The sequence below is a fragment of the Ascaphus truei genome, chromosome 2, assembly GCF_040206685.1.
Source record: "Ascaphus truei isolate aAscTru1 chromosome 2, aAscTru1.hap1, whole genome shotgun sequence".
Taxonomy (NCBI): Eukaryota; Metazoa; Chordata; class Amphibia; order Anura; family Ascaphidae; genus Ascaphus; species Ascaphus truei.
In genome coordinates this window covers 193,605,261-193,621,087 of record NC_134484.1, presented here as the reverse complement: position 1 = coordinate 193,621,087, position 15,827 = coordinate 193,605,261, and the positions used below count along the sequence as shown (strand labels likewise).

Genomic DNA, 15,827 nt, shown 5'->3' with positions numbered 1-15,827 from the left:
CCTAGCCTGCAGTTGCAGCCTGGAATGGGTACTATGTTGCTTATCCAGGGGCAGGCCTAAACAATCAGTTGGAGTGTCATACCTGGGGAGGGTACTGACTGGGTCACATGCATATGGTGTGATGCCTGTCAGTATCTGGACCTGCCCTGTTATGGGGCGGGGTTACAAGCCCTTCCCCTGGGTATGAAAGCTGACACTCCACCAAATTGAGACGGTTGATTATGGGACAGTGTAATACCCTTTTCCCTACCAGAGGGTCGAGAAGATTAGGAGGGGCTCTTGGGGCCTCAAGCCCCTGGGGTCTGCTCCAGGGCAGGAGGACGATCATGCTTTTATATAATAAACCTGCCGCTGGACCAGCTATGGTGTGTGATTATTGGGAAGGAGTATTGCCTGTGGGGACCATCCTGCACTCAGCTGGACCCTCATGGGATGGAGGCGCTGCACAGTAAAGAGATGGAGAAAGCCTTCCCTGTTGCTGCTCCCAAACTCCAACTGCTGAGCCACTCTGACCTCCTGATCCAGCATGTGAGCGACAGCACCGGGACAATACCCATGTAATGGCCAGGTCTTCTGTGGCAGGGGGGAAACAGGTGTTACATTTGGAGGCACTGCTGAGATGAGCAACATGGGCGGCAAAGTATGGCTGGGAAACCCGTTGAAGGAGGAGTGGATGGGGGCACTCACCGTATCCAGGCCAGAGCATTCCCAGTCGGTTGCTAGCGGTGTACCGCCGGATGGTATCTGCTCACGATACAACCCCACCCGCTGCCGCATGGGAGGTGCCTGAACAGTACTGTATCAAGGTCATCGAGTTGCCTTGACCGGTACATTATGCAGATCTGAGAGTTGTCTGAAACACGCTATATCAGTGCCGGGTCCCTTCCACTTCCGAATGCAGAGAGATGTCTGAATCACACTATATCGTGCCAGGTGCCGCAGATGAGTATGCCTACATGGATGACTTGAAAGATAGCACCCCACTTTGGACTATCTGCCGGGTGCCTTTACTGTGCTACGTTCAGAGGCTAAGATGTGACTGACAATCAAGGTATCAGCTGGTAGCACCCCCTGTGATGGGACTGCAGCGTGTGCTCCAATACTACTTGCTAGATCCGCGAGTGGGATAGGATGCTCAAACGGGGACCTGGCTTGATAGATGGAGCTTGTCGCAGGCACTGAGGAGGAGAGTTCAGGGTCCCTGAGGAGGATCCTGGAATCTGATCGCGGTTCCCACCGAACAGCAGAGAGACCCCGTGGTGAGTTGCAAAATATCTGGGATTGTCGCCAAAGTCCATAGCCGCGCCCCCTCTATTCCAACTGGGACTCCTGATTTCACCAGAGGGAGGAGTCGAGGCGCCAACGGCTCAGTATGGGGTGTGAACGGATGCGAAGCCCGCCAAAGCCAGGTGCATGTGTTCTTGATCCAGCACGACCGGTGTGATGTGCCCTACCTTCGGCCAGTGCGGGAGGCCTGGAACCAGCCTATGCTTTCCATCTGGACGAAGGGCCATGTAACTACCCACTGGTCCGCCGGTTACAGATATTGATGGATAATGCTCCGGCAAGCGCGGCGCAAGTTTACATGGACATATATTAAATATTTCATCCACAATGGACGAGTGCTCCGGTCTGCGGCTCTGGTTCTCTGACCAACAGTGCCAACAAGGGTGCGAATCTGCCGCTGTCAGATCCAGTGGTGGTTCCTGTATTGGCCTCGGCTGAGAGAAGACTGTCTGCGGCTGGGGAGGATCTTCACGAAGAAGGGGAAGTGCTACATCCATGCCGGCAGGTTCCTGTGATTACATCAGCCCAGCAAAGCATTGCGGGTGCCACAGCCCAGCTGAGTAAAGCGGAAGTGTCCGCTTCCGAGGTACTGTCCGGTACCTCCAGCATTCCCGCTTCGGAGATCGATTTGTCCCTAGTGGTGAATGGTGCGGAGACTGCTGATGCCAACCGCACACTGCCACATAGAGAGGACGCTGTTTTGCTGCTAACGGCTCTCAACCAAGACCGTCCTAAGATTATAGGGATATCAGGACTTTCTTCTTCCTCCCTCGTAAAAGAAGAGACACAGGACATTACAGTGCCGGTACAATCCCCTTTTATGCCCCCCGTTGATGCCCCAGTGCCCTGGGAGGAGGCCCCAGGGTTAACCGGGGAGCATAGACCCTTGTCACGTCCGCCACTGTACCCCAGGATGTCCATAGATCTCCAGTGTCCAGTTGTGAGTACTGTAATGTGTCAGCCTGTTGTGGGAGGTGGAGGGTTGGACTGGTAGGATCCTATGTTCCTGGGGTACGTGCCTCATATGGGGAAAAACGATTTATATTCATACGGGAAGACCAGGTAGATTATTGGTGGGAGGAAGGGGAATACACCACTGAACAAGCCACATAAATTGTGCTCCAGCATAGTAGTTACTGAGAGACAGTGCCCTATAAAAGGAGGGTAAGCTTGTCCGGAAGCCAGACCCTGACCATTACTACTGATACAGCAGAGGCGGTACTGCGAATTATAAAGGGAGATACAGCAGGGATATACTGCATAATGGGTCGGGAGGTAATTACATCAGGAACGGTACTGCACCTGGGCGAAAGGTTCTCTTGGTTAAGAGGAACCAGTTATGCCAACATTTATTGTAATGCTATGTGTTTTATAATTCTGTGGCTAAACAACGATTATAAGCTGCACACCACAATCAAACAATGCATTCAATATTACCGGTGCAGCTGGTTCAAGGGTAACTGTCCTGGTATTCCTGATCTGAACGGTAGATAAGGGAGATCCAACGCACTACAGAATTGTTCAATAGAAAATGTATTGTGCCACACAACGTTTCGACCATGAGGTCTTTATAACTTGATAAGGCCTGTCACTTGATAAAGAGCTCACGGTCGAAACATTGTGTGGCACAATAAATTTTCTATTGAACAAATCCGTAGTGCGTTGGATCTCCCTTATCTACAGTTATAATTCTGTGGGCCAGCACAATTATTGGTGGTGCATAATTGTGCTCCTCATGCGGGGCCGTGAGGAGGATTTTCACCAGAGGGAGGATGTAGCCAAGTGCCCCTGGCTAAAGCCTTCTACTGGCCTCAACACTAAGTCCTAGCAGTGTTGGGATTAAACTCCTGCCCAGGTCCTAGCCTGCAGTTGCAGATTGAATGGGTATTATGTTGCTTATCATGGGGCAGGTCTAAACCGGCAATTGGAGATTCATACCTGGGGAGGGTACTGACTGGGTCACATGTATATGTTGTGATGCCTTTCAGTACCTGGACCTGCCCTGTTACAAGCCGTCCCCCCCCCGGGTATAAAAGCTGACACTCCACGAAATTGAAGTTGTGATACCCTTTTCCCTACCAGAGTGTCAAGGAGATTGGGAGGGCTCTTGGGGCCTCAAGCCACTGGGGTCTGCTCCAGGGCTTGAGATGTATCATGCCATTATACAATAAAACTGCCGTTGGACCAACTATGGTGTGTGATTATTAGAAAGGAGTATTGCATGTGGGGACCATCCTGCATCCAGCAGGATCCTCATGGAATGGAGGCGCTGCACAGTAAAGAGATGGAGTAAGCCTGCCCTGTTGCTGCTCCCAAACTTCAACTGCAGAGCCACTCATACCTCCTAAACCAGCAGATGAGCGACAGTACAGGGAAAACACCGATGTAGTGGCCAGATCCTCCGTGGCAGGGGGGAAACAGGTGCTACACATATAAAGAAGGAGACTGGGACAGTTATATATCAAAAGGGGCCCGTTTATTAAACTCCATTATTTATCAATGCAAAATCGCCTGAAAGTGGCATACAATTTGACACAATAAAAAAAATCCGCTCCATTCATTAAAGCAGCAGTCCAAGCTGCCTCCCCCCCCTTAATATGTGCATTGATACAATCCACACAATGATAAGTAATTAGCTAAGTTGACGATCGATCCTTTCTCCTGTGATCAATCAGCGAAGATTCGGCTCTGGGGTTCACTAAATGGCTGTCAGTGCAGCAGAAGAGGACCACAGATACAATGTTCTGTGGGGAAGATCATGTGACCAGGCAGTCACTAGATACGATTGGTGCACTGCTAAAGAGAGGGCAGGGCTAAAATAAGGGGTGTTCCAGAGCCTGTTTCAGAAGAGGAAGGGGATGTGACTTTGTAAATGGTTGCTATAGAAACAAAAACATGCTTGTTATATTATAATACATTAAAATGCCATTTAAATTTGTTTTTTTTGTTTTTGTTTTTTTAAATACTACAAGTATTTTCTCAAAGTACAGAACTGATTTATTTAAAAAAACATAAGAAGGATATTGCTTGGTCTGCCGCTTTAAGAGTCATCTATGCATAAAAATTGCATGGTTTGTCAACTCATTTGCATGCCCTTTTCACCCGATTTGCTGCAATCCCAGACAGAAAATGACACTTAGAAATAGGGTTCTCGCTAGAGAGGGAGAATATACTCTGTCTCTTTCTGTAGCCCTATTCCGTCTACCTAAGGGAAGGCCTGTGACTTTCCAGCCAATCTGCAAACTCACAGCTTTAGGAATAGGCCATAAATATGTACTTACATATGAGTTTGACTCATTTGCATACCACATGGGCATGCGCTGTGCCAGTACCAAGTCTCGTAAAACAGTGCCATTTTTTAATGTTTTGGACATGTGACATGGGCTTAACGCATACGTTGAGATGTAAATTCCTGCAAAAACAGAAATGCATTTATCGTTGTTTAACCAAAAGTCCCCAAAGTTTCCTAGTTGCAAAAATTGCATAATACCATAGCACTAAATGCAGGTACATCAAAGAAAAAAACTCTTCTTTGTTTTCAATGGGATTTTTTCATTTTGATGACCCAGTGCTATTTCTTGCACCATTTTTTACCCTACTTTTGCACCCAGGAATGTATGATTCACATCCCCGTGCGGTTTTTAAAATGTCAGGTAAAGATCTAATTTTCTTGCATTCCATTCATAAAACAAACCGGATTGCTAATTGCTTTTAAAATATTGTTTTCAAACTACTGATGGCCGACAATCTATAAACACATGCAAAAAACGTATTTCAATTAAAATAAGATTATAAATTCTGAACGTTACTGTCTTTGAAGTAACATAAATATAAGGGTTTAGGAGCTTACATTTTTTTTTTTTTATTAAGAGGTTTAATTAATGTTTCACTAAAGTGCTGTTGATGCGTAACAATTGTTTTAACACCTGGGTAAATGTAAGCTTTGAATTTCAGCCCAAATACAGTACTTAAAGATGTAATTAAATTGGGGTGGGTTAGTTTACTGTGTTGGTCTTTTTTTTTTTTATCCCCGAGTGAAGTCATGGTACAAATAAAATGTTGTGAGGTTTCAATTTGTGCACATCTAGGTAAGTGTGCTATGCATTCGTTCGAATTAGAAGATGGAAATGAAAACATGTTGTTGTGGTTATCACGGCTTTGAAATTATCAGCAAGGTTTGACTTTTAAGCTATACACAGGGAGAATGTTTTAGTTCATGAGTTCGGGAACTTATCCTCAGTGACTTCCAGCCACTCCGGGTTTTAAGAACGAACAATGCATAGTTCATGCATATACACACCAAGCACATTCACATACTGAATGTCTGCAAAATCATTGGTTATTCCTAAAACGTGGTGTTGCAATTTTTTTTACAAAGGATATGCCTGGGATCTCCTGACTTTGTAAAAATCTGCTCTATTTTGTTTAGTCCCCAATCTTTTTTTTTTTTAGGTTATTAATGATATCCACAGAGTGAATTGCTGAGTAGAGAAATGCAAAACTTTCCCAGAAGTTTGAGAACCATGTCAAATTTGCCCCATTTTTTACCGGCGAATCATTTTGCAGCCTGGTCCGCGTTTGCAAGCGACTCGCCAAGCATTAAATCAATGTACATTGCAATTTCTTGTAATATCCCAGTTATTGAGATTCTCTAAAATTGCAAGATTCACTTGATGCTGAAACTATAAACTGGGCGCACACACCATGTTTCGCTCAAAGCTTGTGAAATGACAAAATCTAAGACTAAGTTTTGCAACATCGTAACTTTTTTTGCTTGGCAAAATGTTTGGCAAAAACGCTAAATATAAATAGGCGCTAGATTGGCTGCATTTTGGATAGTTTCCTATGTAGCCCCCTCTACTTTACCTCAGACTAACACCTACTGCTGAGGCAGGGGCCTGAGTCCTCCTTCTATATACCGTACCCCCACACGTGGCCGTAGCCCAGACAAAGGGAGGCAGACTACAGTAATGTTTATAACACAAGGGTATTTTTAGTGTAATTATCGCTAGGAACCAATATAACAATATGATCCTCAAATGTGAGGAACATTTAGTACATACACAATGCAATTAGATATAAACACTTCACACAAAAGCTGCGCAGGTATTTTCCCGTGTCTCTCCCTGTGATCGACCCTGAGTGTAAGGGCTTGTGTAAAGGTGGCGGGACACCGTTGTAGCTCTTAGATAGTGTATGAACGCAGCAGGCCTGTACTTCGCAAATACTTTGTTACCCTTTCACTTGGCCTGTTATGAGGATCCCCTCTATTGCTAGTTGTGCCTCCTGCTGCTGTCAGATGGATACTCCAAAGGGCTCTACTTCCTTTGGCCAGCGTCTGCTAACTCAGGCGTATCGCTGGCTGGGCTGCTGGGGGACCCAAAGATCTCTCAGGGTGCTGCAGCTTTTCCCCTGCATGCTCTGCCAGAGAATTCTTGGGATTTCCTCCCTTAGTCCCGCCTCTTGAGAGTCCAATCTCCTTGGCTGAGGCCCTGTCCATCACAAGTCACATCCTCCTGCACCAGAATTGACTCCCTGCTGCAGCACAGCAAGCTGGGAGATGTAGTTTCCTATTGCAGCCATGGGGCAGTATATGTGTCAGCTGCCTGCACTTTCAATGTTGTTACATCTGCATTTCTATTGCTGAGCACGTCAGAGATCTGAGGAGCCTACGTATCAAGGCAAAAAAACTGTGATTTTGTACTTACATTCTGAAGATATGTGTAGCCCTGGTAAGAAAATAGGGCTATACATCTATCCTCCTACTGGTATAAGCCCTTCTAAGGGCAGGCTGCCAGTAGTTATCATGGGTTTCCCCCACCTCAAGCCCTGCCTTGAGTGGTGAAGGTAGGCCACCTGACTCTGTGTCTAAGGCAAGAGACACAGGGGAGAGGTCTGCTGACATCATGATAGACAGGCCTGTCCCTATTTAGTGGCCAGTTCCTGTCAGTGACAGAGCTGTGCAGTTGAGTTGTTAGTTTCAGTGCAGTCTATGTGTCAGTTCTAAGAGAGAGTGGCTGTTAGTGTGACACAGTTGGAGGAGATCAGGCAGGCCCTGATTAGAGTTGATAGAACTGCGGTGGATCAATGCCACTCACCCTGCATAGGGGGTGAGGGAAGAGCTATCCCCCTCTGGGGGGGGGGGGGGGCTTGGGGTGGTGGCAGGGATACAGTGAACTCCCACAGACCATACTGAAGGTGTGCAGTCTGGGGAGAGAAGACCCTGTACCTGATACCAGTGTGTGGCTGGGATTTCTGCTGTTGCTGTGTGCTGTGTGCTGCTGTGACAATAAAGAAAGCTGCTGGTGCTTTTAACAAAGACTTGACTGAGACTGAAATCTCTCGCCCCTGAGTGGGGTTCTCTGGAAGGATTTCACCCTACCCTGTTAGGGCTTTACAGAGATGGAGGCGCTGTACCACTAAGAACAGATGAAGGCCAGTACCCCAGAAAACTGGTCCTGTACTCCCCCACACCATCGCGGGAGACTCAGGCCCTCCTGTTGCCAGCAGGTATGCACCACCTAGACACATGTAGCCAGACCTTAGTACACCCTAGGGGGTCCTATCTGCGACCGGGGGGGGGGTCTGAGGGATACATTTGGAGGCGAGCTGCTGAGATTAAACAGGACAGGTTTACAGCGAAGCAGAGCTGGAAGTGTTAGGTACACCTTCCATGCAAGTACTGCGGAAAGTAGGGCGCAGATGCATATCAGGGGTAGTCAGGGGAGTGTGGACTCTCGCACAGTACGCCCTGGGTGCCCTAAGAGGGTGTTGTAATTTGGGTGTGTGGCTATTGCTGTTCTAGTCCCTTGAGGCAGATAGTCTATGGCAACTGGGGGGGTTAGCCTGTTAACTAGTCCAGGGACCATGGCCCAGGGTCTGCACAAAAGTAGGAGACGCCCGTACCTTAGGGAGATGCCCGGTACACTAGCCAGCACCCTCATAAAACACACCACAGAGTACTTGCAGGAACCGTCAGCGAGTGCGGTGTACCAGAAGGAGTTCTGCCTAGCCTGGGGTACAGCTGCAGCACACTTTATTCTAACAAATCACCAGTTTGTCCCTGGCATGTTCCTGGAATGCCACGCTGTTCACCCGGAGCATGCCGCGGTCCCAGCCAGGGGTCATGCCCGGCTGACGCGCGGTTGATGTGTTAATTGATAATGGTTCAGGATTTACTAGGCTGAAATACTTCGCGTGTCCGCCAGATGGCATAAATTCACGAATTGTAATGCAGTATATATGTGTATATATATATATATATATATATATATATATATATATATATATATATATATAGTGAATAAATGAGAACAAGGCACTCCGTCAGGTAGATATAGGTGGGTGCAAATCCTATATAAGTCAAATAGGCTATACGATACCGTGTGAGCGAATATCAGAGGCAGCACTCCAGAAGGTAATCAAAAAAAATTGTATTTAGTGTGACATATAAACCAACGTTTCGGTCCTCCACACGGGACCTTTCTCAAGGTGATGACAAAACAAAAAAATATTTAAAGGAGCGCCTGGTAAAACAACCTGCCTAACTGTGAGTAGGTCTAACTTGCTGTGTTTGAACAACCTATGGGGTGGCCAAGGGAGGTTAAGTATAAAATAGAACCTATGTCACTTTAAGAAAAGACATATAAAACAAGAGTATAACTTTAATAAAATATATAGAAAAAATATAAAAAAATATAGAAAAAATATAAAAAATGTAATATATAATCAATGGAAAAAGTCCATAAAAACCTTAAAAAACCTTAAAAAACACAAAGTCCCGTTCCAGATAAATGCATCCAGGTATAGGGCAGCCCGTTTGGAAGGGATCACAATTCCCTATAGATACCTATGGAAGAAAAGAAAAGAAAAAACAGGCGCACACCTAGTGCATTAAAGTATAACAATAAGTTTATGGAACAATAAAAACAGACAAATGCCCACTCACAAGTGTAACGGTATTTCGAGCAGTTATGAGATAGGCCCTCATAAGCCAGTGATAGCGTCCGGATCAGCAATGGTGTCCTCTCCTGCACACAAGTTGCGCGGTCTACTTCTACCGGAAGTGACGTCCACCCGGTCAGGTGCCCCGTAGAAGGAAATCCCTCCGTGAACCAGGACCTTCAGCTGCCTGCTTCTGGCTGAGAGTGGCTAAGGCAGAAGAGACGCTACCCCACTGAGACCTTCGTTACGGGCTGAGACGAATGCAGACAGAGAGAGGCAAAGCCAAACAGAAGTGAGGATCCTTCTCCGTTCCCCCTGGAGGCACAGCAGCCAGAAGCAGGCAGCTGAAGGTCCTGGTTCCCGGAGGGATTTCCTTCTACGGGGCACCTGACCGGGTGGACGTCACTTCTGGTAGAAATAGACCGCGCAACTTGTGTGCAGGAGAGGACACCATTGCTGATCCGGATGCTATCACTGGCTTATCAGGGCCTAACTCATATATTTATATATATATATATATATATATATATATATATATATATATATATATATATATATATATATATATATATATATATATATATACAACCCCTATAACCCCTAACATACAGTACTGTACACATACAGTACTGAATACTGTATGCACATCAATGATACAATTGGCCGGCGGGGGCGAGATGTGTTTGCAGCAGAGAGAGAACCGCTGCTCTCTCTGCGCAAACATCGGCACATTAAAAATTATTTAAAATACATTTTTATTCATAGTGTAGATGTGCAGGGGGTCTCCGGAGCTGAACCGCGTTGGTTCAGGTCCGGGGACCCCCTGCTTCCCGAGATACAGCCCCCTTTATGAGGTGCCGGTATCCCTCTGCATTTAAAGGTCCCGATCACGTGACCGCGGCATGTAAACCAAGCAGAGGGATACCGGCACCCCCTAAAGGGGCCTGTATCTCGGGAAGCAGGGGGTCCCGGACCTAAAACCACAGCGGTTCAGCTCCGGAGACCCTCTGCACATCTACAGTTTGAATAAAACACATATATAAATAAACACTCCTTCCTTACCTTTGCGGCTATGTGCTATGGTAACGAAGCAGCATGACTGTATTTTTAATAATATTGTACAGTGAGCAGGGGGTTCCCTGATCCACAAATCAAAACTCAGGGGACCCCCTGCTCCTGCAAAATATTATTAAAAATACAGAAATGCTGCTTCATTACCATAGCTGATAGCCGCTAAGGCAATGAAGGGGTAAACCCACCGTGCCCACTTTATTGTGAGTAGCGGGGGTGGGTGAAGGGGGTATTTGGCCCTTGGTGTGAGTTTAGGACTTGCGGGGGGGTTGTGGGTGCACTTAACCCCTTCACGGCCGTAGCAGTTAATACCGCTACGGTCATGAAGGGGTTAACCCCTCCCGCTAACCCCCCGCAAGCCCTAAACAACCATGGTTGGGGCTAATACCCCCTTCACCCACCCCCGCTACCCACAATAAAAAAAATTCACACACAGCAGCCGCCCAAAAAATAAATAAATAAATCTAAATAAATAAATAAATACATGAATATAAATAAATACATTTAAAATACATTTTTATTCATAGTGTAGATGTGCAGGGGGTCTCCGGAGCTGAACCGCGTTGGTTTCAGGTCCGGGGACCCCCTGCCCCTTTACATGTATTTTATGCATCATTTATACAATGTAAATGCAATGTATTGATTGGAATGTGAGGTTTTTCATTGGCATTTGATGATTTAGATTGTAAGATCAGTTAGGATTATTAAAGGAAATTCATTGTAATGTAGTGTGTCTGTATGGAGAAGTGTTATTTGTAGTACAGTATGGTTTTGATAACCCTTCTACATTTATTTGTATATTGGTTCATCATGTGTGTGTATATACTGTATATATATATATATATATATAATATATATATATATATATATATATATATAGTATATATAGGGATTGTTGTTATATATATATATACTGTGTATATATATATATATATATAATATATATATATATATTTATATTCATGTATTTATTTATTTAGATTTATTTATTAATTGTGGGGCTGCTGTGCGTGATTTTTTTTTATTGTGGGTAGCGGGGGTGGTTGAAGGGGGTATTTGGCCCTTGGTGTGAGTTTAGGACTTGCGGGGGGGTTGCGGGTGCACTTAACCCCTTCACGACCGTAGCAGTTAATCCCCCACACCATCGCCGGAGACTGAGGCCCTCCTGTTGCCAGCAGGTATGCACCACCTAGACACATGTAGCCAGACCTTACTACACCCTAGGGGGTCCGATCTGCGACCGGGGGAAGGTCTGAGGGTTACATATGATTTAAATGAAAATGGTATAACATTCTTAAAATGGCCTGAACTATATTACTTTAGTCCCAGGGCATTTCAGAAATCCATCTAAAGAAAAGGACCGCAAGGGTTAGGGCAACAATTGTTAAGTACAGATGTAGCCACCGTGACTGCTCCCGTTGTGGAAATAGGGCATTAGCCCGCCCCTTTTTCACGCAGGGTTGATTCAAAACAATGGATATCTTTCCCACTGGTGCGTTGTGTATGTCCCACTGCAACACGCCAGTGTGAGTAATAACATTGGCTACATCTGTATGTGTGCATGTGGGACCATCTATCCAAACCTGAAGTCATCACTGGAGGACTGCAAAGAGTAGCATTTGTCCCATACTAACAGAGCAGTGGTATGCTATAAAACACTGTACAGACCATTCAAGTAAATGGACCATAATGTGACCTCCAGTTTCAGAAGGTGTCATGGCATAGCACTGCTTAGTAAATATGGCCCTTTGTGTTTTAGACTCCACAAGCACATTCTTGTTCTGATCTGACCCTAAATGTGTGATATGTTTGTTAGTTTGCCTTAATGCATGGAGGTACTGTGCTCTGATTTGGTTGTGTTTGCTGTGATGTGATTTGGGTACAGCCTTGAGCACACTGATCATTAGGAGGGATGAAATGAGTTTATGCACATAATAAAATGGTATGCATCATGTTTCACATCTCTGTAAAAAACATCAGCTATAAACTATTTATTTGATTTTATACAGAAATAAAGGCTAACATATAATTTACTGCACGGGGGGTAATTCATAAAACTGTGATAGTGCAGAGCGGGGCACTATTTTAGGGAACTCGCTTTGAACAGGAGAGTCTGTGTGATCGTGTCTCCAACTGGCGCTTTCACAATTCAATAAAGAAGCCCAATGATGGTAACCTTTGGTGAATACAAAAGTGCCTGTAATTGGTCACCGGTTTGAAAATGTAATGAATGAAGTAGAACAACCCGTGTTAGTCCAGTTACGGCAGTTCAGAGTAAATTAGTACTTCAGTATTAGGTGATACCATTTTTATATGGTCTAACAATTGTTAGTCCAAATAAGAAAGGTATCACCTGATACTGAAGTACTCAAAATGTAATGAAAATGTCAAAGTGTATAGGGAAAAGTAGCTCTGTGCAGGAGTCATACGTATATATCAGCATAAGTAAAAGGATATTTAACATAAATCAGTGTAGCAACACATTCTAATCAACTTCTGTTTCAACACCAGGGAGTCCGATTTATTTGTATTGGATACCCAGACAGTATGGGCTTCAGAAGAAGGCTGGCTGGAGTTTGACATCACTGCAACCAGCAACCTGTGGGTCATGAACCCTCGACACAACCTTGGACTCCAGCTCAGCGTGGAAACCAGAGATGGTAAGTCATGGTTATGGCATAAGACATCCCTATGCATGTTAACCTGGCATTAGATTAATGGGGGGGACAGGATGTGACAGTATCACGTGCCTGCACAAAGAGTAACATCTTAACACTTTATTCATAGGCTTCATTGTGCAGCATATACTATAGTAACTTTGCGAAGTAAGATAGACACAAAACAAATCAGAGAACTGCCATTCAAACATAACGTGGAGATGTGCCAAGAAGGTAAAGGATGTTCATTAAAATGAAATAGTGGCAATCTGATCTAACTGACTTCAATTGACGAATTCAATAGGAGATTCTGTGCGATAGTGCCTGATTGGCATTTTAATTTAATTAACAGTTTAATGAATAACCCTGTAGGAGACATATACAGAGGTATAACCAGGGAGACGTATTTAAGGGAAAATAAACATTATTTATTTAGCCCGCATCTTTATGTCTTTAAAGGTTCATGTACAGCTTCAGCAAAACAAACAAACCAGGGAAAGGCCCTGTCACAAGCCCTTATGGCCCTTATCAATTGAAGACCTTTATTTGTTAGTTCCCCATATAATTGTGTGTGTTTAATCCCAAGCATTGTAGAAGTAGTTAAATGAAATTGCTCCCAAATAGCCTGCTAAAAATATCCTTACCAAACATCGACTCCTCTTTTATTAAAATTACCTTTCAAACATTTCCCCTGACTTCACCATCTTTAAAGCTTCAGTCCACCTGTGACTCGCAGGGATACTTTTCTCTGGGGTCAAGTGCAACTACACAGAGAAAGGATGCACATATACAGTATCTGGTTTGTGTTTGTTTCAGTGCAAACTGTACTCAGGTCTGACAGGTGCATTTGCTGCTTATTCTTCACTTAGCCTATAGCCTCTTTCTGTAAGACTGTGAATCTTGGTACCGTTATATCTGGATACCTACCTTTACCCTTTTCAGAATCTTGCAATACTGTATCTTTGTATCCCTTTGTTAACACTGTTTGTGGATGTCTGTGAAACGATGTCAAACTGCAGTATCGGATTAAAAATAAGAATAGTTTTTGTCATTACAAGCTCCTCGCCACCAGCAGAGTGTTCACCAGGCACACAGACGTGTGTGTGTGTGTAGAGTCATTGGTTCTTCAGATAATTGTGACATACTTGTGTATGTGCTCTGCCGTCTTGGATATAATAATACAAAGTAACAGACATACACACTAGCATAACACCCTAGGGTGTCATAATTATCAATAATCAATGACACATAGTCCAAGTGGCATTCAACCTCTCACGTGTGTGTGTGTGTGTGTGTGTGTGTGTGTGTGTGTGTGTGTGTGTGTGTGTGTGTGTGTGTGTGTGTGTGTGTGTGTGTGTGTCAAGGGACGTGTCACATGAATATAAAAAGTTAAAATACAAGTATAAAAAATGCATATTTTTATTGGAGATAATTATTATCTAACCATCTTACAGCAGAAAAAAAATATTTGCTATACAATATATAAACATATACAAAAAGCTTGACATACTGAAACAAGGCAAAAAATGCCTTACTACCAATATGATAGATAATCAAAGAATACACCAGGCTGACACCAAGGCAAAAGAGATTCAACATTTTGGGCTTAAAAAAAGCGCTTTGTCAAGAGTCTTAGATATAATGCCTAGAATGTCACTGCTCTTGTCTTTATTTTCTACTTCCCAGAACAAGATTGTTAAATAAATATACTGTACATTAATCTGCTAAAGCATTTGCAGACATGATCTGCAGTTAATTAGAAAAGTCATTTGTGTTTACGATCTGTTCTATGGTTTGGGAGAACTGATTTTAATTTGTGAAACGGGCTGGAATGGTAAAAGAATTTTAATTTGGAGCACTGAGTTGAAAGTAGCCTCACCGAAGGGTATCTCAAGACAGGGCGCAGCTGTAATATTCGGGACTGTAGATAAGATTGGACAAAAAAAGACTTTACAAAGATTGTAAAGCAGCAGATCTTTGTGAATTAGATACAAACATGCATGGGGATATATTTAGACTGTTCTAAACTAAATAAACTTTCCAGATCCCATATAGGGAGGTGCAGGTTTCATATGGGCAAAATGTAATTTGATAAAACTATTGCTATTTTGTTGCCCCACGTGAGACCTAGGAGCGGAATGGGACCGCCATAATTACTGACCACAAGGCGAGTCGCCGCAGGTCACCTCGCCGTCTCTGCTAGTGCCTCTCCCAACCGGGCACCTCCGCCGCAGCATGTCCTCAGCGCCTCTCCCAGCCGGGCATCTCTGCCACAGCATGTCCTCAGCACCTCTCCAGCCAGGCACCTCCGCCACAACATGTCCTCAGCGCCTCTCCCAGCCATGCATGTCTGCCTCAGCATGTCCTTAGCACCTCTCCAGCCAGGCACCTCCGCCACAACATGTTCTCAGCACCTCTCCCAGCTGGGCACCTCCGCCGCTGCATGTCCTCAGCGCCTCTCCCAGCCGGGCATCTCTGCCACAGCATGTCCTCAGCACCTCTCTCAGCCGGGCACCTCCGCCGCAGCATGTCCTCAGCGCCTCTCCCAGCCATGCATGTCTGCCTCAGCATGTCCTCAGCACCTCTCCAGCCAGGCACCTCCGCCACAACATGTCCTCAGCGCCTCTCCCAGCCATGCATGTCTGCCTCAGCATGTCCTCAGCACCTCTCCAGCCAGGCACCTCCGCCACAACATGTCCTCAGCGCCTCTCCCAGCCGGGCATCTCTGCCACAGCATGTCCTCAGCGCCTCTCCCAGCCATGCATCTCTGCCGCAGCATGTCCTCAGCGCCTCTCCCAGCCGGGCACCTCCGCCACAACATGTCCTCAGCACCTCTCCCAGCCGGGCACCTCCGCCGCAGCATGTCCT

General features: G+C 45.2%; 1 protein-coding gene across 1 annotated transcript in view; it reads left to right on the top strand.

Moving 5' to 3' along the window:
* Window positions 1-15,827, top strand: part of BMP6 (bone morphogenetic protein 6) — a 181,792-nt gene that overhangs the window by 121,712 nt on the left and 44,253 nt on the right. Inside the window, exon 3 of the mRNA XM_075585743.1 lies at window positions 12,814-12,962. Within this exon, the coding sequence (XP_075441858.1) occupies window positions 12,814-12,962 (149 nt within the window). The remainder of the gene's footprint in view (window positions 1-12,813; window positions 12,963-15,827) is intronic.